Raw genomic sequence first — 27,255 nt, 5'->3', positions numbered from 1 at the left:
AACAAAGCTTTTTTTCCAGTGAGTAGAGACTTTTCCTCACACTCAGGAATTGACCCTTAATATGTTCAGTTCATCTTTCCAGCCCTTTCCTGCTCATTGCATAATTCCTCCTCCTCCAGCCAGAGGGTGCTAAGAGTAGCTGGGGCTTGGGTGCACTAATCCTCCCATTCTTCCTGCAGACACGCACACGCTAATTGCGAGCTCCCTGGGCCATGCCCACTGTGAGGAGCACCTGCTGGCTGAGTTAATTCAGATGCCTGTCCCGGCTTCCCACTTGTCTTGTGACATGACTGAGGGAGTTAAAGGGAGACAGCCTGGTTCCTCAGTGCCTCTCCTTTTCTCTGGAGCCTGCATTTCCCTGGCCAGTAGCAATCCACGGCCTACTGCCCATTGTCTTGCAGCTGCCAATTCTCTGAGTGCAGGGCCCAGATCCTGGGCTAATCTCCTCCCCTCCCCCTTGCTGCAGGGGTTGTACTCTCTACCCACAAGGGCGTGCTACAAGCCCTATAAATGGCATCGCATGACATGCTCTGTGGTGCCGGAACTGCTTCTGAAAATGCAGCAGCACACCTTGCAGGTGGGCCGAGCCTCCAGGACTACAGGCAACAGACGGCCATGGAGAAGGATTTCTGTGCCAGTGAAATACTCCTGCCTCAGGATGGGGTGAGGATGGGCGACTGGTTGGGCTGCTCCTATACCAGGGATTTATAGTTTAGTGGGAGGTTCTCTGCATCCCACGCTAATTCCGGGCTGGATTCTTACCAGCTGGGTTCTTTTTCTTTTAAAAATGCAACAGTTACGTGTTTCCTTTGCAAACCAGACAGGAGAGCAGGACATGAACCTGATAAATCACAAACTCCACACGTATGGAGCCCATGATGGCTGGGGGCACTGCAGACTGTAGGGGGTTAGGATGGGCTTTTAATTCTTCAGTAAATTTGGGCTGTCTGTCTCTGGCTCACTGCAGAATTTGAGCCAATGCAGTTCTCAAGGATCAAATCAAAGCCAGGCTCTCGGTTTGGGGAGGTCGATTAATTTACTGGCCTCTGGAACAAGACGGGGCCACCAAGCAAAATGATTCCCCATCCCCACCCCCTGCAACTCCCCACCCTCTTTTTTTGCCACACGGAGATAAAATTTGTACTCTGCTGGTACAGAGCTAACCCTACCAGGCTGCTGAGCTCAGTGAGGCTCTGGAGGGGAGACCATAGTGAAGTCTTGATGCCCGTCCCTCCCTGCCCCTCCCCTGCCCCTGTGTCTGCTCACATGGTGGAGTTTGGATACTGCACCCAGCCCACCTCCTTGTACGCGGCAGTCACGTGAGTGTAGATGAGGCTCTTCACCTTGGTCCAGGCTCTCTGCACTTCTGGGGTGAATTCATTGGCATATTCTTCGGCAATGACCTCCAGCATGACGCCGGTGAAGAACTGGGGGGAGAGGGAGACAAGAAAGGGTTGCTATATTCTCCAGGAAACAAGGGGAGATGGGAGGTGGCCAGGGGTCACCGGGGCAGCCCCTTTTCCAAAGTAACCCTGCTGCTGAGTTCGGGGGGCTTCTGCCATCTTGCTGAGCCGGTCCATAGGGATACTTTACCCTGCTTTGCACCACCCCCAGCCATTGCTCTGAGAGATTGACAGACACTCATTAGGCTCCAGGAGATGTAAAGCCGTGCAGAGGGGGAAACTGAACCCCAGGCAGGTTGAGAGCTACGTTGTCTTGAGCCAGCTCATTTTAGGGGCCCCACTTTTTGGGTTCCCAACTAGAGACACATAAGGGCTGATTTTTTCCAGAGTTCTGCCTAGCAGGTATTGAGCTGGTTGGAAAATCAGGTCACAAGCGTCACAGTGGGGGTTGCTGGGTACTGGGCACTTTGAAATCTGTCCTGTAGTGTCTGCTTTTCAGAGGTGTTAACCGCCCACAGCTCCCACTGCCTTCCTGAGCCAGCACTACTGAAAATCAGTACTGAGGCCCCAGGTATCTCGTGCTGGCCACTCACAGGTACCCAGAAGGAGGGGCCACTTTTGAAAAGTTTGGCCTAAGTGTCTTGCCTGAGCAAGGGACAGAACCCTGGCGTTCTGCCTCCCATGCCTCTGCTCTAATGGCACAGCTGCTGAACTCTGGACAGGTGCCCTCTCTAGGTGCTCAGCAACTTCCTCTCCTTTCCGCTTCTCTAGGTATGGCAGAGGAGAATACTGGCCGGCTGCCCACGGACATAGTGTCCTAGTGCTAGGAGTCGCCTGCCCCAAGTTTCTCTTCTGCTTTGCTCTGCAGTGCTGCTCTCTGACATGCTTGGCTGTGCGGGGGCAGAGGGGCTTTCCCCTACTTTCCAGGGTCTTTATCCCATTCCCCCAGTGGAGGGCTAGCGATTGGTAGGGGGAGGAAACCTTTTACCTCCACCAGAAGCTCTGGGAGAAGGAGTTCCCTGCATCTTCCTTGTGGGGGTAAAGACAGGTTTCCATGGGCTGGGACAGCTTGGAATCCCATTGCCATGGCCAATACAACAGCTGTAAGGTGGCCTGGTCCAGAGATAGGCCCTTGTCTCATAATCTGCCTCTCCTAATTTCACGATGAAAACCCAACCTCTGTTCCACTGATGGGGTCTGATGCCAGTGGCTGGGGGGAGGCAGCTCATGGCGGCGAGTCTCCCAGGGCTGTAGGCTACAGCCCATTTCAGTTCGACCTCACGGACTCAGAGGTGGGGTTTTCCCCCCTGAGGTTCATCTTTAAAACCACCACCATCCTGTGAGAGCAGTACTGTGTGTTGGCACCATGTGGCATGGAGGTGCTGGTGGCCCCTGGAGGAAGCTGGAAAGCAATTCCCCCCATCATGGCAGGAGCGTGGCCATTGACTGCGAGCTGCATTTCAGGAGAGGACGTGGAGGTGCTCAGAGCTGATTGCCCTGTTTGCTAACCCATTGGCCATTTCCATCCCAAGGCAGGTCAACACTCAGCACAGGAGATAACCCTCAAACCAGGATCCCAGCTCTTTTCCTTCTTCCTCGTCTCATTGGCTTGCAGCCCCATTGCCCCTTCCACTCATTTGACACACTCCCTCGCACTGTAAGAGCCCTCTCCCGCACTCCCCCACCCCTGCAGAAGCACCAAAATAGGCCCCTACTGTTGGCAAGCACCTGCCTTACTACACAGCTTCTTGGGCATGGAGATGCATTTGGGGTGCAGCCTGTGAAGTCCTCATCCCTTCCCTCCTCTCTTGCTGCCTGTCAGTGCCACCTGCCCCTTGGCTGCTAAGGAGAGCGAGAGAAAACGCCCAGCTGAGTGAGTAAGGAGAGGAGGCGAGCGGTGAGGGAACTTGCTGACTTGTAGCACTGACTCCAGCCTCTCTTCCCAGTGACCCTATCTGGTACAGCACCCCCTTCAGGATACCCTGGAAACTGACTACTTCTGATGTAAAAATCCATAGGACTGGCCAGGATCCTGGGGGCTAGAATAAACCAGTGTATCCCCACTGTCTCTTGCGAGTACCCATTTATCAGTGTGGGCCTTATCCCCTCCCGCCCTTTCCCTCCAGTGTCACAGAGACTTTCGTTCTGGTCCTTTACCTTGAAGTAGACGGGCTCCACTTTGTGCTTGAGGGCGTGGGCTTTGCCCACCAGAGCCAGAACAGATGAGACCTTTTCGGAGTCATTGATGTTCTCCACTACGGTATTAACAGCACCCATGACCCGCCGGGCATGCTTGCGCAGCTGTGGCGTCCTCTCCATCTCCAGGGGGTCCTCCATGTGCTTGAACTGACTGAAGTACTGCTTGGCAGATGGGAATTTGACAAAAAACCTGCACAGTGCAGTTGAGAGAGAAGGAGAAGGAAAGAGAGAGAAGCCATGTGAATTTCAGTGAGAGGTGAAGGGGCCTAAGGCAATGGTTCTCAACCAGGGGTGCACATACCCCTGGGGGTACGCAAAGGTCTTCCAGGGAGTACATCAACTCATCTAGATATTTGCCTAGTTTTACAACAGGTACATAAAAAACACTAGTGAAGTCAGTACAAACTAAAATTCCATACAGACAATGACTTGTTTATACTGCTCCATAGACTATACACTGAAATGTAAGTACAATATTTATATTCCAATTGATTTATTTTATAATTACATGGTAAAAATGAGAAAGTGGGCAATTTATCAGTTATAGTGGGCTGTGACACTTTTGTATTTTTATGTCTGATTTTATAAGCAAGTCATTTTTAAGTGAGGTGAGGTGAAACTTGGATGTACGCAACACAAATCAGACTCCTGAAAGGGGTACAGTAGTCTGGAAAGACTGAGAGCCCCTGGCCAGGGGGCTAGAGCCAAGCCAGTGAGGCAAGAGAGCTTGGAGCTATTCCCAGTTGTGCCACATACTCACGGTGTGACCTCATGGCTTGCAGTGGTGTGCGGTTTCGTTAGTCCTAAGCATCTGCATCTCCTGGTAATTCAGTGGGGGCAATGGTGCCTGGCCCATCTGCAAACCATATTCTGGGAGCTTTCCCAACTATAATGGGCCTGTCAGTAAATACTCACCTGCCTAGTAGAGGTGTCAGGGGTGAGGTGGGAGGCTGAATTTGTGATTGTCATTATTATTGCTGTGGCTAATGGTCCCTTTGTGCTGGGTACCGGCTGCACACAGCGTGAAAGATTTGTCCTGCCTCACACAGCTTGCAATCTGATATTTGAAAAGCCCTTCTCCCATCTGCGCAGAGCCCCCGGCAGACAGGTTTCAAGAGTGGTAGCCATGTTAGTCTGTATCAGCAAAAAGACCAAGGAGCAGTTGCCCCTGCACGTCCACACAAATTGAATAGTTCTGCCCTTGGCCACCCCCGTGAATCCCCTGAGTTCTCACGGGGGGAACCAAGGGCAGCACTTGGCTCAGAGAATCCAGCTGGGTTCACAATGAGAAATCAAATCAGTGCTCAGAACGTTCCTGCTGGGGGCGGTGCTGAGTCCTGAGGCTTCAAGGGCTGTTGGGTCTCCAATTTGCGGATCCTAGGTTATTGCACCCTACAGGGATGTCTTCTTCATCCTGTGTTGGAGAGTGGAGTGGTCTCGGGGCCAACCCTCTTTCCCTGACCCCGGGAAAGGGGTACAGGACACCCTCAAATCTGATGGGATTAAAGCCACGGGACAAATTAATCACAACTGAAATGAAAGGAGTTGTGGCTGAATTGGCCGTGTGGAGCTGAAACCTCAACGCCCTCTCCATTCCCCAATAGGAAAAGACCTGGGGAGGGGGAGTTGGTGTGTCTTTGCTGTGGTTGTTTAAGAGTCTCACACGCTCCCCCTTGCTGGGGGCTGCCCCAGCCCCTCATAGAAAAGGCAGCTCTGCTCTGTGCTGCTAACAGGTGCTGGTTTGCCTGGGGCAGAACCCCCAGGGCACAGATCTGAAATGCTGCAACCAAAAGGGAAGCTTTTGCTGAGTTCTGAGTCCACTTGCTGTGTGCACAGGGGATCCCGCTCCAAGTCGAGGAGGGGTGTAGGCTCTGTTATGATAGGCTAGTGAACTGATTCACTGCTTGGTAACAGAGGCAGAAGCACAGGGCGGGAGGAGCAAGAGAGGGAGAGTGTGTGTGTATAGGAACCTACATCCTAAAAATCTCTGCTGAGTTACTTAATATCTGCATGAGAGGTGAGATTCTGCTGTCACATGCCGCGGGACACCTCCGTTAGACTGTAACTCCATTGATTTCAGTGAAATTGCTTCAGATTTACACCAAGGGGAGCGAGATCAGGATTCAGTCCATCCCCTCCACTCTGAACATCCGAAGGTTTGAGCAGCTGGGCTCTCTCTGTGTCCTTATGTGTGTACATTAGACTGGCTGGGAGCCAGCGTAGGCTGCTCAGGAGCTGGTAGACTCAGCTCCCAGGGCTGTCCCCTGATGTCTTCTTTGTCCATAGTTCCAGACAAACACCTCCCTCCCGCCATCTGCCTCCTCCCTTCTTCCAGGCTGGTGCAACCCCTCTCCCCCCTCACACACTCTGCACCGCCCCAGGCCAATGCACACACCACCTCCAGGTCCAGGTGGGGTCATCTTATGTGCGCGCCAGCCCGTGGGCAATTGCAATACGGAGCAGGTTTTCATTTGCCACCTCATTGTCCTCTCCCACCCTCCTCCACTGGCTCCCGGAGGATCCGGGGGGCTGCCAAGTCAGCAGCGAATGGAACGTACATCGCTTCTGTTGCTTCCCTCAGGCATCTGGGATTCATCAGCGGGCCCAAAATAGGTTTCGATGTGTGAAGAGTGAGCAGCAGGGGGGAGGAGGGAAGGTGGAGGGGGAGGTGTCAGTTTGAAAATTGGAGAGGGAGCCACAAACAAGCTCCTCGGATTCTTTTTTAACCTCTCCCAGCAGAAGCTTGAAGCGGCTCCTCCTGACACGTCTGCTCCCTGCCAGAGGAAATCAGTTTTCCAAACCCCAGGTCTCACCATCCCGCCTCTCTTAGACAATCTCCGTCCATTCACAGCTGTCCAGGAAGGACTGGGCCTGAGAAAGGGCTTTGGAGTGGAATACGCAGGTGCCAGAGCTTGGGAACTAGGCCTTCTGGCTGCCTCCTTCTAAGCGAGCATTAGCGAGATCTCTGAGTCACATTAGGCCAGGGTGGCTCTGGCTGGGGGGAAGCAGCAGGCTAGGTTATTGTTATATTTACATGGAAGCATCACTATTAATGTTCCCCTTTTCCCCGAGTTCCCAGAATTCAGCCTAGAATGTCTCCCAGCAGAAGGAGAGACATCCCCCCGCCATAGCAATAGGATTTCTTTTGTTATCCTTGACAGGTTTCAGAGTGGTAGCCGTATTAGTCCGGATCAGCAAAAACGAGGCGTCCTTGTGGCACCTTAGAGACTAACTTCACCCCAAACCTGGTCTCTAAGCCTGGATACCTGCTGGGTGTATTATTCGGAAGTTCTTTCTCTCCCCCCAGCACTCTTCCTTCCCCTGACCGCGCTGTCACAGGCAATAAGAAAGGCTATAGCACTCAGCATAAAAAATGGAGCCAACAGGAAAGGATCATTCCCAATATCAATATCTAGAGGTCCTTCCCATTGACAGCTCTGGTCTTCTCTGTGCCCACATTAGCAGATCTCTCCTCCTCATAGGCCGTGGGACCAGAGGAACTTTGGCCTGTGTGAGTGCTAATGGCACCATCCTCTCTAGGATCCCGAGGGTTAGAGCCTCACCCATTGTGGCAAGCTGTAATATCAGAGGATCGGCCCTTCTCAACACTGCTGTCATGCTGCCCAGCTAAGTAGGAGCTCTGGTCCCCTCAGCGGTGACCACCTCTGTACAGGGCTGAATGAGGGGAATCCAGACTCGGAGAAGGGGTAGAGGGGAGCAGCAACCAGGAGAGTAGTGGCATATAGGATGAAAACCATCTATCCTAAAATGTGTGTCCCACTCAAAGAACATAAGATCTGATTCTCCTCTCATTCACGCCAATATAAATCAAGATGACCTGCCCTGGAAATTGGCAAATTTACACCAGTGTAACGCTGATTAAGTGAGAGGAGAACCAAGTGCATGACATCCAACAGAGAGCCTGTACGGAATCTAGTAGATGAGTAGGGCTGGATTCCTGTCTGGTATAAATCCATTGAATCCAGAGATCAATTTGCCTTGTAGAGCTTTTGCCTACTGTGGGGAAGCTGGTGAGACTTAGCTAAGGGCTGGTTCACAGCTCTAGAGAATTCTCTATGTTCTGGGTGGGGTGGGAATAAGCATGTGATAAGAGGCTTGGGGCATTTATATTTGAGATGAGGCAGGCAGCTCCAACCGGGGGTGCTGTCGCAGAGCAGATGCCAGATGTCCTGCATTTGGCTTCTGCTCTTAGGTACTTGGGAAGCATTACTTGCTCTGAATGCAAAAATGGTGTCTGAGAAAGAGGCAAAGGGGGTAGAAAGGAACCGCCACTGTGTGTATCATGACTAGGAAATCTCCTCTGGCAAAGTGAAGGATAGAAAAAGATCAGCCTAACCCCCACTGTAGATGCAGCTAAGTGGATGGAAGAATTTTTCCGTTGATCTAGCTACTGTGTCTCAGAACGGTGGATTAACTACATCAATGGGAAAGCCCCTTCCGTCAATGTAGGATGCATCTACACTACACTGCCACAGTTGTGCTAATGTTATGTAGACATGGCCTATGTGACTCATACAGGAAGTCTATGACAAGACAAGGAACTGAAGTCAGGTATCCTGAATTGCAAGTTAGTACCCGAAGCACTGGACCATCCTTGTTTCTGGGTGAATAAAGCTGGGCATTCAAAATTGAAACTTTTGGCCTATATCCAGAAGGAAAACACTAGGGTTAAATTCAAGAAAGGCATATTAAATAAAAGTTCACTTGACTCTCAAGAAACTTTTTTAAAAGCAGTTCATCTGTAGTTGTTAATTAACTTAGAAGTTTAATTTATCATTTTGATAAAGGACAAACAAAAGCAGAGAGTGGCAGAAGAAAAAAAAATAACACATCCTGATGAATAAGGAATTTTTTTCTATCTGTTGCATCTCTTTCTGTAGTTCAAACCTCTTGGTATCTGGAATATCATTTTCTGATGCATCCAAGATCATTACAAATATAATATTTACTGTTTCATATGGAAAATGACGATTGATACAAAACAGATGCCTGAATACCGATTTCATTAAATTCCTTGTAAGTGATTCGATTCCACAACCCCTAATTTGTATTGCATGAGCTACATCTGGACAAAATGGACAGGATGTCCTAAGTGTCATTTTTTTCCTTCTTCCCCTTTAACCGTTTTAGGTACACGACCTTTATCAGCAGCAGAACCAAAGGAAATAATTAAAGCGCAAGATGGCTGCAGGCATTGGGAATCTGCTCTTTGTTCTCATTAGTTTGGAATCTGAAATATGTTGGAGGAGGAGTGAATTTTCTATATAATATTTGATTGAGTAAAGTATTTAGAAGGCGCTTCCTCTTCCAGTAATTACAATACTCACTAGTTTACCAGTGGGAGAGTTGTTTTCTGAAATTTCAGTTCTTCTTGGGAAAAGCATATTTTCTTGAATCCATGAATTTGTGACAGCTCTGAGCTACGTTCTGATATCCCTACTCACACCGAGTAGAATGTACCCAACAAGTAGCCCTGCTGTGATCAGTGGGGCAACTTGCAGGGAAGGTAGTGGAGAAAGTCCAGTGATTGGGGCAGTAGCCTGGGACTTTGGCGAGCCCGGTTCAAGTCCCTTTCTTCGTCACAGCCCTTGGGCAGGGGCTGGATTTACTAAGGTATTTAGGAACCTAGTGGGGCTTATAAAAAGTGCCTCTGTAAATCAACAGGAGTTAGTTGTAAATCCCCACTTGGCTTCCTTAGTGAGGCGCCTAAATGCTTTGTAAATCCGGCTCTCTGTGCCTCAGGTTCCCAACTGTTTACTAGGCACAATGTTGCTGTCCCTCCCAGGGGTGCTGCAAGGATGAATACATGAAAGACTGTGAGGTGGTCAGACACTATGGTGATGGGCGCCTGCCTCCCTTGCTACTCAACAGAAGCAGTTATCAGAGCTTGGCCCTTAGGACTACCTAGTTAAGGCTGGACAATGTTGTGGTCTTTAGTTCGTATCTATCGTTGATCTTAAAAAATGACCTACAAATGCCTGACTGTGAATTTGAATGAGTATCTGATAGATCCACATTCATTTCAACAGCACCTGAAGACCCAGCATGTGTCATTTTACTGCTCTGAGGTCTCAACGCAGCAAGGCACATACGTGTGGGAGAAGGCTCAGGGCTGGGGCAGAGGGTTGGAGTGCAGGTGGGTGAGGGTTCTGGCTGGGGATGTGGGCCCTAGGGTGGGGCCTGGGATGAGTGGTTTGATGTGCAGTCTGCCCTGGGGCCACTGGCGGGAGAGAGGACTCCCCCAGCCCTCTCTCCCTGCAACAGGCTGGGGCAGGGCACCTCCCCTCGCCATGACAAGTCTGTCTGGGGCTGGGGCCGGGGAGAGGCTGGGGGAGAGTGTCTCTCCTCGTGTCTCCCGGCTGTGGCAGGTTCGGGGCTGGGGGAGGGGCGCATTTCCCAGCCACAGCCCTGTGCATGGCCCTTGATAGGCTGCCGTGTGGCCATACAGCATAGAGGGAACTCAGGACCCGGCCCCCCACCCTCGCACCCGCTTATCCCCCTCAAGGCCCTGCCCCTACACTGCTTTTTCCCCTGAGACCCTGCTCCCATGCCACCCCTTCCCCCCAAGACCTTGCCCCCTGCTCATTCCTCTCCACTCCTCCCCCATTGCTGACCCTTATCGCCAGTAAAAAGCGGGAGGACCATGGCCCCTGCCCCCCATTCCAGGGGCCCTGCTTCAATTTTCCTATTTATAAAATGGAGCTTATAGTGATCCCCTCCTCTGTAAAGTGCTTTGAGATCTACAGATAAAAAGAGCCCCATAAGCACTGAGTATTAGAAGCCATTTGTTAAAGTTTTCTCCCTTGCTGCCCCAAGCAACCACACCAGGCACACCAAAAAATCTGTTATCTACAACCAGGCATTCATACCACAGAATTTGCTCCAAAGAGAAAATGCGGGAAAACACTTAAAACTGCCTTCACTAAACAAGGACTCTCCACCAGAGAAGTAGATTGCATCATGGAAAGGACCACCCAGATATCCCAGGAGAACCTGCTTCAATACAGAAAAAAAACCCACTGACCACACACTTAGTTGTCACCTACCACCCCACACTGGAACCCATGTGGGATATCATCAAACAATTACAACACCTATTTGAAAGAAAGCTTTCCTGAACCCCCTCTTCTGGCCTTCAGACAACGCCCCCAACCTTACCAGGCTCTCATCAGACGAGGATCCGCCAACTCAAAGCTATACCACACCATGCCAGAACAACAGATGCAAAACCTGCAGACATCTCACTGCTACAATGATCAACCCCCCCACAATACACGTTTCAAGATTCAGGGTCCTACATATGCCTATCAAAACATGTGACATACCTTATCCAGCACATCAAATGTCCCAATAACAACTGTGTGGGTGAAACCAGACAATTCCTACACTCAGAAAATTCACACAGAAAAATGATAAAAAACAAAATCACTCTGTCCCCTGTGAGCAAACCCTTTTCACAAAGGTATCATTCCATGTGACCTTGCAATATTCATCCTCAAAGGAAGCCTGCACAACACCTTCAAAAGATGAGCTGGGGACTTAAATTCATAATGCTGCTAGACACTAAAAATCATGGAGTGAACAGGGACACTAGTTCCATGGCTCATTACAATGATCCATAACACATGCCTGCCTGCTAACCCTTAATGGTCCACTTCAGACCTCTTTTGCATCACATTCTAAACCCTCGTTGCTCACCTCATTTCAAGTGACTTCCTACAACGTGTCACCTTATTATGCTCAACTATCTGTCCCAACTTCTATTTAGCTCGGACACTGATTTCTTTCCCCACATCTGAAGAACTCTGTAGTTTGAAAGCTTGTACCTTCCACTGAGAGAAGTTGCTCCAATAAAAGATATTACCTCAGCTTCCTTGTCTCTTTCAAATCCTGGGAGGAACACAGCTACAGCCACACAGCAAACAACTAATTGTCTCACTCTTTATCTGGTACTCTCCCCTGTTTTCTTATTCTTAGACTGTAATCTGTTTGGGGCAGGGACTTTCTTTTTGTTGCATATGTAGCACAATGAGGGTGGGATCCCAGGTATTACAATAATTAATGAGTAGTGGGAATACATAATAAAATACAACAGATTTCTGTCAGGCTGTGTTCTTTGTGAAGCTATGCATGGGCTATCTTGTTTAGCGGTGCAAATATTTTTAGCTGCTCTTCCCTACATGTCATGCCCAACAAAATACAGGCTGGATGGGTCGTAACACCACGAGTGGTGACAGCTGTGGGAAGGGGACATGCTACAGGGCTCACAGTGTTGCTTTAAGGACAAAGCGGCTGCAAAAGTTGAAGCTAACAGCTAACTTACTGTTAGTATGCAGCTCACCGAGAGGTACCAACACTTCTCCCTCTGCCTTGCCAGTCTCAGGACTCAGGAGCAGCACTGGTGTCAAAGTGGCCTTATCTTATGGGGTGCTGAGAACCCTCTACTCCCATTGCAGAGGACTCTCATCAGCACTGGGGATTAGGCACAGCAAGAGGACAATTTTAAAGACCTCCTCTCCCCTCCTGCTCCATTCTGATTGCAGGGGCCAGAAAAGGCCACTCTCAAGGTCCAGGAGCAGCCACAAATATGGAGTCTCCCTTGAATGCAGGTGCAAAGTTGTATCTGCACCAGTAGCACTCATATGGCCATCTTGAAAGTGCTTTGTGGGTCATCCAATCAAGGAGCAGAAACAATACCATGTGACTTTGGAGACGGCACATAGAGTAAATTACAGAACAGTTCCTGTTCAAAGCAATAGTTTACCGTTCTCAATGCTTCACCTTTATACATGGCAGCAAATTAGCATGGCCTGGTCAGAATCTGCTGCTGTGATTCTCAGAGTAAGATGCTTCTTTGGAGACTGACCTCACCCCACTAAACATGCGTGCCCAGAGAGCTCAGCAAAGGGCCTTATCTTGCTGGCTGCTACCACGAGGTGCTGAGAACCCTTCGCCCATTCCAGACTTTGCAGAAACGCACTGTATGAGAAGAGGGACGCATAACTGAACAAGAGAAAGGACAAATCCTCAGAGGGAAGGCGAGGACGTTGTCACAAAAAGTGACCCAACGTGATAATACTCAAAGTAAGATCCATTGGATGGTCTCAGACGCCAAAGTGGAGCTTGCCGGAGCTCCCAGCAATACTACACGAAGAAAACCTGGGACTAGTCTCCCAAGCGAAGAGGTTGAATATTTAAAAATGGACCAGGAACAGCCTGATAAAATATCCTGCCCTGTCTGGAGAGGGGAAGGGAGTAGCTGAGATGACCTCATAGGTCTTCCCTGTTTCAAACGTCTCCAATTCTGTGAAAAGCAAAATCCAGTGGGGTGAATTGTCCCCCTCCCTCCTGCTTTGACTTTTCATGGTTTCTGCCATCTCCCCCAGGGCAGCAAAATAAGGAACACCTAGCAACTGACAAGCTGCTTCCATCCCTTCCTCGGCATTACACCGCACTCTTGACCTTCTGCAGACAGCCGCCTGTCCTTAGTAATGTTGTTGTCTAGATTTCAGCAGCTCTGGCTTTGATTGATCAGAGGCTTTCTAAGAGGCTCGCCTAAAAGAGCAGAGGCCACCGCTGTGCTCTGAAGTAATTACCAGCCTAACAATGTGAAACCTGGTCATGTATAGTCATTTCGCCACCACAGGCAGCACATCCTGCTACACTGCATAATGGGCCTCAGCTTCACTCTGTCTTCATTAAAGCTGTGGGTATTGCCAGAGACCCAAACATCCCCTGGATGCATAAATCTAACTTTCCACTCAGTGCTCTGCAAGCTCTTAATTCTGACTATCTATTTTGGTTTTCTTGGAGGCACTTGACTCCCGCAGTGTCTTCTTGCAAAAGCCATTATAGCAATTACTTCAGTTCCGGGCATAAGTGATCTGGCCTCACACTAAGAAACCCCTCTTACTGCCTTTCCTGGGCTTGTCTATTCCTCTTTTCAGCTTCCAGCCACACAGCTGGCTTGCGGAGGTGCTCTCTGCCCTGTGAGGGGGCAAGCAAGACTGTGCAGGCAGCTTCTAGCCCTGTCTCCCCAGCCCAGCTCCAGTGAGAAGCTCCCCAACCCAGAGGAGCAGGTGTCGCCCTCAGAAGTCTGATCCAAAGCCCATTGGCAGCAATGGAAAGACTCCCATTCATGCTAATGGCCTTTGGATCAGGCCCTGAGAGATTTCTGGGAGGAAGAGCAGTGGGTGAGGACGCACCTGAGGTCAGACCTTTGGCACTGATTTCCCACAACTCTCGGACAGCCAGAGGTGGGAATTGTGGGTGAAGGGTGATCACGCAGGAGAGTGGGGGCAGTGAGCTCTGGACCCCAGCTGAGATGGCACAAGGCAAGGATGCTAGGGTTTAGACAGAAAGGGGGGAGACATCTGAGAGAGGCTAATAATGGGATAACAAATCAGGGGGGAGGGCTGCAGAAGGAACTGGAAATGCATGAAAGTTTCACGAGAAAGTCAGCAAGGGCAGCCATGACATTAACGTAGTTAATACTGTTACAAAGCAGAAAAATCGAGACCCCCACCAGTCTCAGGACTCTGTTGTGCTAGGTGCTGTCCAAAACAGCCCATGCTCCAAGAGCTTACACTCTAAATAGACAAGGTAGAAGTAGTATTCTTCCTATTGTAAGAGGGATTAAGGGACTTGTCCAAGGTAGCATAGGGAATCTGTGGCAGAGCCAGGTTTTTGACTGCAGATCTCATCAGGCTTAGTCTAGGGCCTGATCCACAAGGCTCTCCTGTTTCCCTAAAGAAAAGGTAAATGAAAAATAGACAATGGTTTTAAAATATAAAATGAAAGAAAGAATTGGCTTGAACAAAATAAAAATAGAAATAGTGTAAATAAGAGTTAATTATCAAATAAAATTATTATTAATGATTAGCTGCAAAGATTAAATAAAGAAATAACTAGGGTTCTTATCCTACAATTGAAATCCATTCGGGCTGCATGCAGGATAGGGCCCTGCATGAATATCTGACATCACTTCATGTCTTTTGCTTGTTTGCTATCTATTAATTACTGTTTGTGGGCTTGATCTATTTAAATTGTAAGATTTTGGAGATAGGGACAGTCTCCTACCATGTGCATGTGCCCCTCCTAACACAGGGCCAGACCCTGATCCTGGGCAGTACTGCAGTATAATATTAAATAATAATTATCCTAAACAGAATGTAGTCTCCATGCTTCAGAGTGTAAGCTGCTCGTTGCAGTGGTCAGGAAGGAATCTTGCCCTCTGTGACAATTTAGGGCGTTTGTCTGTACAACATGAATTCTGGCTGATACTGGGAAGTTGTTCTTATGAAAACTGCCGTATCATGGACTGCCTCGATGTCTGTGTTTATCTGCTCTGGGCTGACAGGGCCTGTAGTATGAACATCCCAGACTAGATACAATGGACAGAAGTTAACCGTAACCACTGGACTCTGACCCGTGAGCAGATATGCTAAGAAGGTTTACTAGAGCAGGGAGGAGCCACTCCTCCTGTTTGTCAGTAGTGGGCTGGGGTTTGAAAAGTCAAAATTAGCAGCAGCAGCCCAAAGGAACCAGGTATTGGTGGCGGGATGTATAAACTTGAAGGAAAGACTCACAGGAAGCTTTTGGGCAGAAGAGGGGAGAAGAAACTGGCAGGCTTTTGTAGTGGGGACCCAGTTTAGCTGCAAGACTGAGCAAAGTCAAAGCAGGCTGAGTGGTGGGGCAGAGGGCTCCATGGTTGAAAAGCCAGGCACTGCAGGAGAAGGGTGCTGGCCACCCCTGGAAGACTCTGACCCCCACCCAAAGAATGCTCTGGGGCTGTGAGAAAAGTGAGGCAGGCACATGTGTGTAGGTTTTATGATTTTTGTTTAGATCTGTGCATTTCGCGGAAAGAGCTCTGGTGCCTTAGAATCCTGCGCAGAGTCTGTCTGCGTGTTACGTGCAACACCTATCGCGTGCCCCTTGCAGAGCTAACCGTGGACCCAGGACACCCACACAGGTGGACTTCTGGGAGACGGTGTGTTTAAGCTACGGGGGGAAGAGTGGGGAGTGAGTGCTGAGCCCAGAGGCAGTACCTGGACTCTCTTCAGGAGATTTAAAGCATGTGGGATGCAGCAGCTGGTTCTCCCGCGCTTGTCTGGTGAGTGCCCAAAGAGGGGCCTTTGACTGGGTCTTTGACAGCCCCTCACTAGCATCACTTCGCACAGCCGGCTAGGTGCAGTGGGCAGGCAGGCAGGCAGCTGGCCTTTCTCTGAAGCAGCGTGGGGAGTGTTGCTGATACATCCCCTTTGCCGTGCAGCAGACATACATCATGCCTGTCACTCGCTCTGTGTTAATGTTGGTGCCATGCATGCGAGGCTCCCTGTATAGCTCTTCTCTCGCACGCTGCTAGGCGTTTTTAGACCTGAGGCAATTGCTCATGAGGTTGATCTTACCTCCTGCTAGTGCCTCTTAATAGTGCACACGCTGTAGTTGCCAGATGATGGTAATGCATGTGGCATGCATCCTTGCTTGGACTTGCATTTCTCAAGAGGCACACAGCTGCCTGCCAGGGACTGAGCTTTGCCCTTTGATGGCAGCGATTTTTTCCGAATTCTTGACATCCTCATACCACATCTGCTGCAATAAATGCTCAGTGGGTCCCTCACACTTGGCATCAGGTCCCAGATCATCAGGAGCACAGAAGTACTAGAGATCCTCCAGGACTTTTCAAACCCTCAAGGATGGGCAACATACCATAGACAGCTCCACAGCTCAGAAGTCCTGTCTGATACCTTGGTGCCCAAGGACCCTGGACAGTTACCCACATTCCAAGGCTGCATGTTTAACCCTAAAACGTCAGCCAAGGTGGATGATCTGGCCTAGGAAGCGTGTTTTTTTCAGGCAGCTCATACTTTGAAAGTTGAGAGATGTTTGCTGATAATCAACATTGCCCGTTGCTACCAATTGTATGAAACTCTTAGCTTCTGCCAAATCCACAAGGGATGTCCTTACCTTTCTGTGATTTTAATGAGCATTGTAGCTCGACAGACAGGAGCATGTTGTAGCCCACAGCAAAGATGTTACATGCATTTATAGACACCGAGAGCCACATTCTGCTCTTCGCAGCAACCGCCCTGCACCCCCATTTAATGGAGCAGAGAAGGTGGCCCACGTACCCTGTTCTAAATGAGGGATTCCCGTGGGCTGGCACAGATCGGTTCAACTAAGGACGAGTCACAATGCTGATCAATAGTTATCTTTAACATTTCATGTCTTAACTCTGCTGCTGCTGAATTGTCCTTTTGTGGCAAACGTGTGAGTCTGAGAAATAGTCCCTAGGGGGTTCTCACAATTGTTCTGGTTCATCAGAATGTCTCTTAAAGAAGGAGCTTTGCAGTGGGGAAAACTTTCATAGACAGTAGATCAGAGTTAAAAGTAGATCATTATATCAAAGGTCTCAAAGGGGATGGGGAAGGAAGAAGAGAAGCATGCGACTTTAAAATATCCTGTGTTCTTCTTCCCCAGAGGGCACTTGTTTTGAAATGAAGCTGATTGGTTGACAGTTACATTTAATATGAATTATTTGGATGTGTAATCTCGGGGTGGCAGCTTAAAACAGAAATATTACATGTGACTGTGAGGATGGGGGTCTACCGGATAGGACACTGGACTGGGAGTCAGGTGACCTGTGCTGTGCTCCCTGCTGGGCCACTGGCCTGTTGTGTGATATTGGACACATGACTACATCTCTCTCTGACTTTGATTCCCCTCCCAACCTTAAGTCTTGTCTACTTAGCTACTAAACTCATGAGGCAGGAAATGTCTCTTATTCTGTGTGTGTCCAGCACCTAACACAATGGGGACCAGATCTCAATTGCAGTCCCTGTCTAGGTACTGCTGTAATACAGATAAATAAACCAGATTGATAATAAAAGTGGGGTCACAACTTAATGGAAAGATTCTCATGGAGGTCTCTCCTCAGTCACCTTCTCACAAACCACTTCTCCCATTGACCATCATTGAGACCCTCCTCCCTTATCATTCCACATCATGCAGATCATCTTCCCTCCCATTGGCTATTACCGACACCCAAACCCCTCTCATTGGCCATCACTGACACCCACTTCCCTCCCATTGGCCATTATATTGACCCCCCACTCCTGTTTGCCACCATATAACATCCCCAAGGCAGTCGAACATAAGTTAAAATGACAGCTAAAAACACACTTAAGTATCTTCCAGTGCTGGTCTGCAGAAGAGAAGGAGGCCACTGGTAGCGTGAGGCCAGCAGGTGTTCCACAAGCCACACTGTGTGCAAAGCACTGGCCTAGTGAGACTCCTTGCTGCTAACATCCACAGCAATCGTTGCTGAGTGAACTGGGGCATTTGAGGTAAAACCGTATTGTGATTGTGTTTTGCTGTTTTCTGGCCTTTCCTGTTCTGAAGGGCCTTTTCCAAACTCACACAGAAGATCCACTTCCCGTACACACTTGTTAAACCAGGAGAAAACAACAACCATTTAACCTTTCTCATGTTTTCATAAGCCTCCTGACCACGTCCGCTCATTACTAAAGCTGCTTGGTATTTAAACCCCAGATGCCTAATAATGTTAACAAGCCTAACACTCAGTGAGTGCTTTTCATGCTCAATGCCTTTTACAAGTTGGGAGGGGGGGGCGGCAAATCCTGATGAACTGGCTCAGACACAACGCCTATTGAAAACAATGGGGGCTGATTCTCCATGTGTACTAACTCCTCTTTACACTGCTCTGGTTTGTGTGACAGAGCGGGCGGAGGAGAGAGAAGGGTGTAGAACCCATGGGGAGGAAGCTGTTCTGAGGTTGAGAAGTTAAACCTACAGCTGTGAAAATTTGGAAGAAATCTCCCTGCAAGGTCAGAGACGGGGTGTTGAACTATGGAAAGTTAGTGAAGAAATGCCAGGGCCTTACACACACAACTACTACCTGGTTCAGTAGGAGATGGTATATCTCGCAATGGTTTTGACAGCTCTGTTGCTGGGTGCAACTTTCATATTGGATGCAATCTTCGATTTGCTCTTTTGCTGCATGGAGCTAATGAAAGACTCTGAGTTTTTCACCAAAGCATTTGAAGGGGCATCCAGCAGGCTCCAGCCTTTGAGTCTTAGCCCCATGAGGATGAAGCACCTATGTGTGTATCTTCTACATGCATGGTGAGGGTGCATATGAACTGTGCCACTGCATATGGCATAGGTTTGTGTGTGTGTATGTGTGTTCTGTGTGAGCTGAGTACATGTGTTTGCATTCATTGTGTATGTTATATGCACTGAGTGCATGTCTTTGCATTCACTGTGTATGTTATATGCACTGAGTGCAGGTCTTTGTATTCATGGTGTGTATTATATGCACTGAGTGCGTGCATTTGCATTCATGGTGTGTGTTATATGCACTGAGTGCATGTGTTTGTATTCATGGTGTGTGTTATATGCACTGAGTGCATGTGTTTGCATTCATGGTGTGTGTTTCTATGAGATGTGCATTTGGGTAGGATTTCCAAGGTCTCCAAGGGAATTAGGCCTCCAGCCGCATTGACTTGCAATTGAAGCTGGCACCTTATTCTCGTTGGTATCTTTAAAATTCCCAGCCTGTCTGCACTGTGGTGGGTACTGCCTGTGTGCGTGTATTGTGAAGATGTGTGTAATGTGTATGTGTTTCACTTTGCCAGACTTCAGTTTGTGTTATTAATAACTCTTAACAATATAGACGAGTGCTTTACAGAAATAAGAATAAATTGTATCTACAAATACACCATCAATGGAAACATCTACTACGGAGAGCAAAATCTGTTGTTGTTACATTGAGAGCTGTTGAATACCATTCTGTCACCCTTTCTCATGCACCTAGCTATTACTTAGGGCTTTTTATCTACAGCTTTCAGAGTGCTTTATAAAGAAAGGATATCAGCAGACCTATTTTACAGATGGGAAGACTGAGGCAGAGAGCAGGGAAATGATTGATCCACTGGGCCACCTTACTTCCCCATATAGCTGTGAGTAATCCCACTGAAGTTCAGGTATCAGGATGCGTGGAACTGCTTGCCCCAGTAAGGTGGTATTCAGTGTTGTCCCTATGGGCGCTGGAACAATTTTTATAGTGGGGGTGCTGACAGCCATTGAAGCAAACTGTAAACCTTGTCTGTGATGGAAACCACTTCAAGCCAGGGTGTGTGGCAGTACCCCAGCAACCCTAGTTCCAGCACCTATGGTTGTCCAAGGCACAGCTGGGTCCTACGTTAGATTCAGCTCGTGCTCTGTTAAGAGTTAAGCATATAGTTAGATAATAATAATGTTAAATGAAGAGACCTCTGGTTTCTCAGGGGAGGATGATGCATGAGATGAAGATCTTGTGTTTCGTCAGGCAGGAGATTCCCCAGCAAAGGAAACTGTCAATTATTTAAATACTTTTAACCACACAACTTTTATTCCCACAGTCTAGGGATAACTTAGCCAAATGGCGTTATTATTGTTATATTCCAGTAGCGCCTGGGGACCCCAGCCAAGACTGGAACCTTCTTGTCCTGAAGGAAGGATCAGAGAGGAAGGATAGTCCAGTGGTTAGGCCACCAGCCTAGGACACGAGAGTCCCATTCTTTGCTCTGCCACAGACCTCTTGTGTGATTGGGGGCAAGTCACTTACCCTCTCTGTGCCTCGGTTCAAGCAGGATAACTGCCCTGCCCTATCTTGCACGGATGTTAGGAAGATAAATTCACTAAAGATTGTGAGGCGCTCAGCTACTCCGGGGTTCAGACTAGCTGAGTACCAGATGTGCGGTTAGGCACTGCACATGTGCACAGTAAGAGAGCTCCTGCTCTGAAGAACTTACAATCTAAAGAGACAAGACACACAATGGGTGGAAGGGAAACTGAGGCACAGGGGATGACTTGCTCATGACCACATAGCAGGCCAGTGCAGAGCCACAAACAGATGCCCAAATCCCTTGAGTTGCCACTGACCCACTGTCTCTTACCAGGGTGCTCTGTTCCATTCTCTCCCAGTACCTGAACAAGCCTGTGTACCAGCCCCTGCACCAGGCAGTTATGATCCAGGGAAAGTTTCATTTAAAGATGAGTAGGGTTTATGCCCTGAAGCATGAGGTTTTTGTTTAAGTCCGACCTTTATAAAATACAAGACACAGGCAGGAGAGAGGAGCAGACAGCTTGTGCTGGAATCAAAGGGACACAGACCAAGGAGGAGAGAGGGGGGGAACTGTTCCTTGCAACAGGACTGGTGCCTTAGCAGGGGTTCTGGCCCCTCTCTTCCAAGTAAGCAGGACTTTTGCGCATATGCAGTACTCCTGGCTCCGAGGACCCTTGTCCTCGTTCAATGGGAAACTAACCCACCCACTGCTACCGCGTGGCAAAGGGGCAGCTGTCTGGTGGTGTACTGTGCATTTCCCTGTCAGCTGTTTGAGCCTGTTTGCTGATACAGCATGCTGTTTCACTGCACAATGCAGCCACACACATCCCTGTTGCCATGTGTTTGTGTATCTTGCCTCTCTTTGTGTATGATAGGTGCTTATCCTTGCTGTGTGATCTTGGATTTCCTGTCCTGTGGACCCACTCCTGCTCTTGTTGAAATCAGCAGCAAAACTCCCATTGACTTCAATGGGCACAGGATCAGGCCTATATCTATCAGTATTATTTATTTCCAAAGGTGCCATGTGCTAAGTTCTTTCCAAATGGAAAAAAATAAGGCAGAGAATTGAATAGAAAGAGTACAACATATACAGAGGCATATTAAGATATGCACAGATACATATAGATACACTTTAAATAGACCATGAAGACAATTCCTGAGTTACTTCTCAAACCTGACATTGACAGTCAATAAGTAAAGTTGCTTATTTTTACAGGTTTGCTCTGGCCTAGTGGTTCGAGCATGTGGCTTGTGGTTAAAAGACCTGAGTCAGCCTCTTTTCCTTACTTTTGCCACTGGCTCGCTGGATGACCTTGTGCAAGTCACTTTGCCCCTCAGTTTCATGATGACACTACCCCTCCTTTGCAACTCCCTTTGAGACCTGTAGGTGAAAAGGGCTATCTCACTGCAAAGCATATGATGCCTACGGGGGAGTGTTCTACACACCCCCTAGAGTGTATCGGTGGATTGTGGCTGTGTGTGTTGGGCAGATGTGATTGTTTTCCCGCACACCCATAGCGATAAATGTGTCTGCAGGCAGTCAGCAAACCGAACAAGAAAGTGACCTTTGCTGTTGCTGAGCTGCTGCATCATTTATAAGAAAGTAAAAGCAGTGTGTGATTCCATCTCCTTTTCCCTTCCTATGCCTCCCCACAGCCTCTGCTCATGACCTAGTTCTCCTGGTGGGAGCTATTGCTGATGCCAGCTGTGAAATGGAAAGGCATGCGGGAGCTGGCTGGGCAGGAGCTGTTCTCACAAGTACTGACAAGTCAGACCAGGGCTGGCCTGTCTCTGCACTGCCCACACTTCCCCAGAGAGCTCTGGAGTGAACTTCAGGGTATGGCTACACTGGCACTTTACAGCGCTGCAACTTTGGCTCTCAGAGGTGTGAAAAAACACCCCCCTGAGCGCTGCAAGATACAGTGCTGTAAAGCCTCAGTGTAAACAGTGCCACGAGTGCAGCAAGCTACACCCGTAGAGGATGTGGTTTAAGTGCAGTGCTGGGAGAGCTCTCTCCCAGCACTGGTGCTCTGACCACACTCACACTTCAAAGTGCTGCCGTGGGAGCGCTCCCGCAGCACTTTGAAATTTCAAGTGTAGCCATACCCTCAGGGAGGATGGTGGGGAGCTGTGCACAGTGAATCCCTTCCCAGGGAAGGACAGTTTACTTGCAGTTTCAGAGCTTCTTCATAGAATATGAGGGCTGGAAGAGACCTCAGGAGATCATCTAGTCCAACCCCCTGCTCAAAGCAGGGCCAATCCCTAACAGATTTTTGCTCTAAATCCCTAAATTGCCCCCTCAAGGATTGAACTCGCAACTCTGGGTTTAGCAGGCCAATGCTCAAACCACAGAGCTATCCCTCCCCCCAGTGAGCTAGGACCTGATGCCAACTGTGAGGGCCCCACTGAGCATTTATTGCAGCAGAAGTGGTATGAGGATGTCAAGGATTCAGAGAAAATCATGACCGTCAAAGGGCAAACCTCAGTTCTTGATCCAGCCTCACCATTCAGAGGCAAGCCTGTGCTGCTGTTCCCCTGTGACCTGGGCTGCCTCACTTCTTGGCATTCTCGGGGTGAGTGGCTTACAGCTGTGCTTCAGCACCCCTACCTCCATGGTCTCAGTGGCAGTGGAGCAGCGAGTCACCTGCAGTGTGTCATGTCAGGGTGACAACGTGAGCTGCTGCTTTTGCCCCAGGGGAAAGGATGGGTCACTTGTCTACTGCCTCATCCTCTCCTAAATGCTTCTTGCCTTCGCCTCTGCCCGTAGGACTTCTGGCGAGAAATGCAATGATTTCAACTGGAGTTTAAGAACATACCAATGGTCCGTCTAGCCCAGCAGCCTGTCTCCGGCAGTGGCCTGTACTTGGGTAAATCCCAGGTGCTAAGTGTTAGCTAACAAATTCTCCCATCTCCACAGGAGTCCTCACTCCTGCCTGGCACTGGCGCTGGTTTTATGAGGTGACGCTTTCCTCTTGGCACAATGACAGGGAAACCCCAGTGGTCTTTAGAAACCAGCCTGGAACAGAAACCATCCCGAGCTTTGGGGAAGTTCAGCTCCAGGTCAGAACTTTGCAGCCAGGGCCCCTCTGCCAGCTGTGCTTCACACCCTCTTCTTTTCCCGGTTCTGTCCGGTTTTCGGTCTGTTGTGTAACACCTCAGGCCACACATGCCAGCTGGCCACTGCTTTTCCTGCTGGAATTGCTGCATCTACTTGGGAAATAATTTTGTTTTAGCACCTCTACTCCAAGAGAGATGAGTTTGGATCCCCAGTGCATTTATCTGCTATTGGCTTCATCTTGCACTCTCTTCCACATCCTGTGATGTAGGCTACAGCCCCTTTCTGCCTCCTCAACATGTACATGACATGCATTGTGCACACATGCCGCCCTGCATCGATACCAGCCATTCCCTGCTATGTTCTGGCTCGTCCCCATCCCATGCGTCAGTTACACTCTCCCTGCAATCACTGATGGACTGGATCCATTCTGTCTTCATGCAGTTCATGTCAAACAGGCATCCAGAGTGTTTGCTATGCTAATCTGCCCCGGATAGGCTGTCGGGTACCACTTCCACCAGTCGTCCATAGCTGCTCCCCTCCCCCTGTACCAAAGAACTGACACTGCCCCTCCCCCATACACACAACACCACCCAGCAGTTTTCCTAGAGGTGGGGGCAGATGTCCAAGGAGACAGCCCTAAGTCAGGAATGTGGCAAGAGCCTGCTTTCAGCAGAGATATGCTCAAGCGACCAGGCTCAGATTATCCCAGCTCCATCTCTAACGATCATAAAAGTCGCACTAAATATCCAGTCTGGTTCCCCCTGTGACTGGCACAGCTGGAAGGGCTGTGCACTAGTGAGCAAGCAGCTCACTGCCGTCAGTCATGTTGGGCACTAGTGAAAGCCAGCAGAGCACTCTTTCAGTGCTTCATTTCACATTGGGCGGAAGAATGATCAGCCCCAAGAAAGCCCCAGGGAAATTCCCAGCTTCAGGTTTGAGGCCCCTCTTCACAGACCAGATCCTCAGCAATTCCACTTGCCCCTACTCGTGGCTCAGAAGACTGATAAAAGATGGATCTAATAGTGTCCGGATCTCAGGTCTTGTTTAGATTCGAGTGGGGCCTGAGCCAAACTCTGACCCAGCGTTTTGCAGGGCTGGGGGTTTGGCCCATTTTAGAAATGGGGAAGGAGAGGCAGCCGCATGGTTTAGATCTGGAGGTGATCTTCCCCAGGGAGAGAAAACAGGGAGGCTTTGGTTTAGACTGACAGCTGGAAGTCCTGCAGTGAAATTCTGGCCCCATTGAAGTCAATGGCAAAACTCCAACTGACTTCAATGGAGCCAAGATCTCACCCCTGATGTTTACCTAAACTCACTAAACCTCTTGAGTTTATGAACTCAGGCAGGAGATCTCCCAGGAATGGGCCTTCTGAGCAGTGACTAAACCTAAATATTTCCGTCTCAAACCATGTCAAGCTCTAAGAGTAGGGATAGGTTCAGGGAAGGCTGTGGGATGGGGCCGTCTTTGCATGTTATCCAAACCAGTTCCCTTCAGAGGAATGCTGTGAGGAAATCCTGTAGTAATTCCTACAAGTCAGACAAGGGGAAAGCCAAGAAGGGTCATCTGCACATCTGAGGCTGTTTCTGCTACCTCTGCAGCTCCCCTAAGCTCAAAGGAAACTTTGCAATTATTACTAGTGAGAAATGCATCAGTCCAAGTGTTTCTCATAACACAGGTCAGTCCCAAGGCCATGACCTGCTAATCTCAAGGAACAACGTTTGCAGCCAGATTTCAAGCACCCCAGCTTTCTCCATCTGGGGTTTCGTCCTGGACCATTTTAAGGGCAGGAAAGCATTGGCCAAATATGCATCTAGATTCAGCTTTCACCCAGCAGTCATGGAGGGTTGGAGCTGAAGGCTGAGGTTCAGGTCCATCCTTATATCAAACATTTTTGCTCAAATCAAGTGGCAACTGGTCATTGCTTCTATCTGTAGGGCATTAGTCTAGATCACCTTGCGGTCCTATCTAGCCCTATGATTCTACAGCCCCATCTTCCCCTCCCCAGCTTCTTCTATTGTTCTTCTGCAAGCTTCTTTAAACCTAAGGCCTGATTCCCCTCCCACTCACACCAGAGGTGCACTTGGGTAACTCCACTGATTTCAGCAGCGCTATTTCTGGTTTACACTGGTGTGAGTGAGATGAGACTCGGTCCTGGAGTCTGTGCTGCCTGTCCAGGCGTACTCAGGAGGTTCAGAAGCACAAAACAAGATAAACATTCAATGGCAGTTAAAGGTTCTTTGAAAGAAAACAAATACTTGTATTTTAGAAGAGAAACCCCAGGAGCAACCTGCCCTTTTCTTACCCCTGCACAGACACACGTCATTCCCTTCACCTGCAGGTCTGTGCAACACACAATATTTTGCTGTAAGGTAGTTTCCATATCCTAATCCCAATGCAATAATGCCTCATTCCCCCCATGCTCATTACCTATTGCCACATGCCCCCCTTCCTCCTGCTTATGACCTTCGTACCAGCCTTAGCAGACAACTTCAGCATTATCCTTTATACCGACACTCTCGTCCGACAAACAGATGGTGCCGTCAGAGACCGATCTGTTTTAGTTTCATCTTGGGTTGTAAGTTGCATTATTTCACCCGGGAACCTAGTACATATAATTCCTTCAGCAGGGATGTGAGTAGAAACCACTGAGCAGAAAACGATGTACAGCAATTCCCTCCTTCTACACCCTCCCCACCCCCGCCAACACTGCACACCAGGTATAAGGTGACCTTTCCTATTGAAATATAGATTCCCACAAACTACATTATAAGGGTCCCCCCCGGCCCTGCAACATGTTGAAATCAGAGAAGTGCTGTGAAATTGTCCATGATCAGAGCCAGTAGGGACTGAGAATGGTTCCTGTCTATCTGTCACTCATTTCATTTCATTTTCTTTCTTTCTTTCTTTCTTTCTTTTTTTTTGTTTGTCTCTTTTTTTTTTTAAAATACCTGATCAGTATGGAGACCCCAACATCCTCGCAGTTCGTATACACTCTGCTCCAGGTTTCTTGAATCACCTTTTTCTCGGCATCTGACAGCTCTTCGCTCCTTTCCCATCTCTCAATCTCCATTTCTCCCTGGACTTTCTCCATGAAAAACAGCCGGCACAATCCTCCAGGAAGCCAGGAGGAGATAAAGAGAGATGTGTGTGTATGTGTATCCTCTGAGAAAAGAAAAAGGTGTTTGTTTGGTCGTGGTGTGGATGATATCGTCTCTGTCTATATCTGTGTCTATATATATATATGTATAAGTGTGTGTGTGTGTGTGTGTGTGTGAGAAAGAGAGAGAAAGAGTGAGTGTGTGTGTGTATGATTAAAAATATATCCAAGAGGTAAAATACATGTGATTAGATTTCAAATCTTCTAGTGCTGTCCATTGCTGTAGTTTGCTTCAGCTCAGTGTGTTCATGTATGACTCTGACTCTGATGGGAAACTGACTAAAAGTAAAATATTCAAAGGCATTGCAAGACCAGCCTCTTTACCAATGTGTGAACGTGAGCTCACTTTCTCTCCCTCTCTCTCCTCCTCTCTCTCTCTCCTTGAACAGGGAGAGATGAAAAAGAGGTTCTGTGGAACATCAGGATCATCTGCTTAGGGGATTTTATGACTACAGGTCTTTTTTCAGCCCTTGTAAACAACTCTGAGGAAATGCAGCATCCAAAGTGAGCAGTTAAACTTATCCCAACAGCTGGCTTAGCCTTTTCTATTTCTTCTCTCTCTTGCGTTACCTAATGTTGCAGGAGATTGTGTTTTGAAGGGAAAATCCCTGCTTGCTTCTGATTTCTAGTCTGTGTGTTTGAGGTGGCGGGTGGAAGGCAAAGGAGAGAAATACCTATTAAATCATTGTTTAATTTCAACATGAACCAAATTATTTTCTGTCTCGAGGGGATGTTTTTAATGATAAGAATTTGCTTTGTCTTCCTTTCTCCAAACGCAGTGGTAAAGGAATG

The 27,255-nt window shown here is 48.7% G+C and overlaps 1 protein-coding gene across 1 annotated transcript; it reads right to left on the bottom strand.

Moving 5' to 3' along the window:
- Positions 1–211: 211 nt before the first annotated feature.
- CYGB (cytoglobin) lies at positions 212–26,782 on the bottom strand. The gene is made up of 3 exons (XM_032792822.2): positions 26,255–26,782; positions 3,561–3,792; positions 212–1,427 (listed from the first exon to the last, which is right to left on the bottom strand). Exons 1-3 carry the CDS (start codon positions 26,395–26,397, stop codon positions 1,263–1,265), a joined length of 540 nt encoding a protein of 179 aa, XP_032648713.1. The 5' UTR covers positions 26,398–26,782; the 3' UTR covers positions 212–1,262.
- Between the last annotated feature and the right edge of the window lie 473 nt (positions 26,783–27,255).

Source organism: Chelonoidis abingdonii, chromosome 13, assembly GCF_003597395.2.
Source record: "Chelonoidis abingdonii isolate Lonesome George chromosome 13, CheloAbing_2.0, whole genome shotgun sequence".
Lineage (NCBI taxonomy): Eukaryota > Metazoa > Chordata > Testudines > Testudinidae > Chelonoidis > Chelonoidis abingdonii.
The sequence above is the reverse complement of the archived record's forward strand: the minus strand, read 5'-3'. Positions and strand labels throughout refer to the sequence as shown.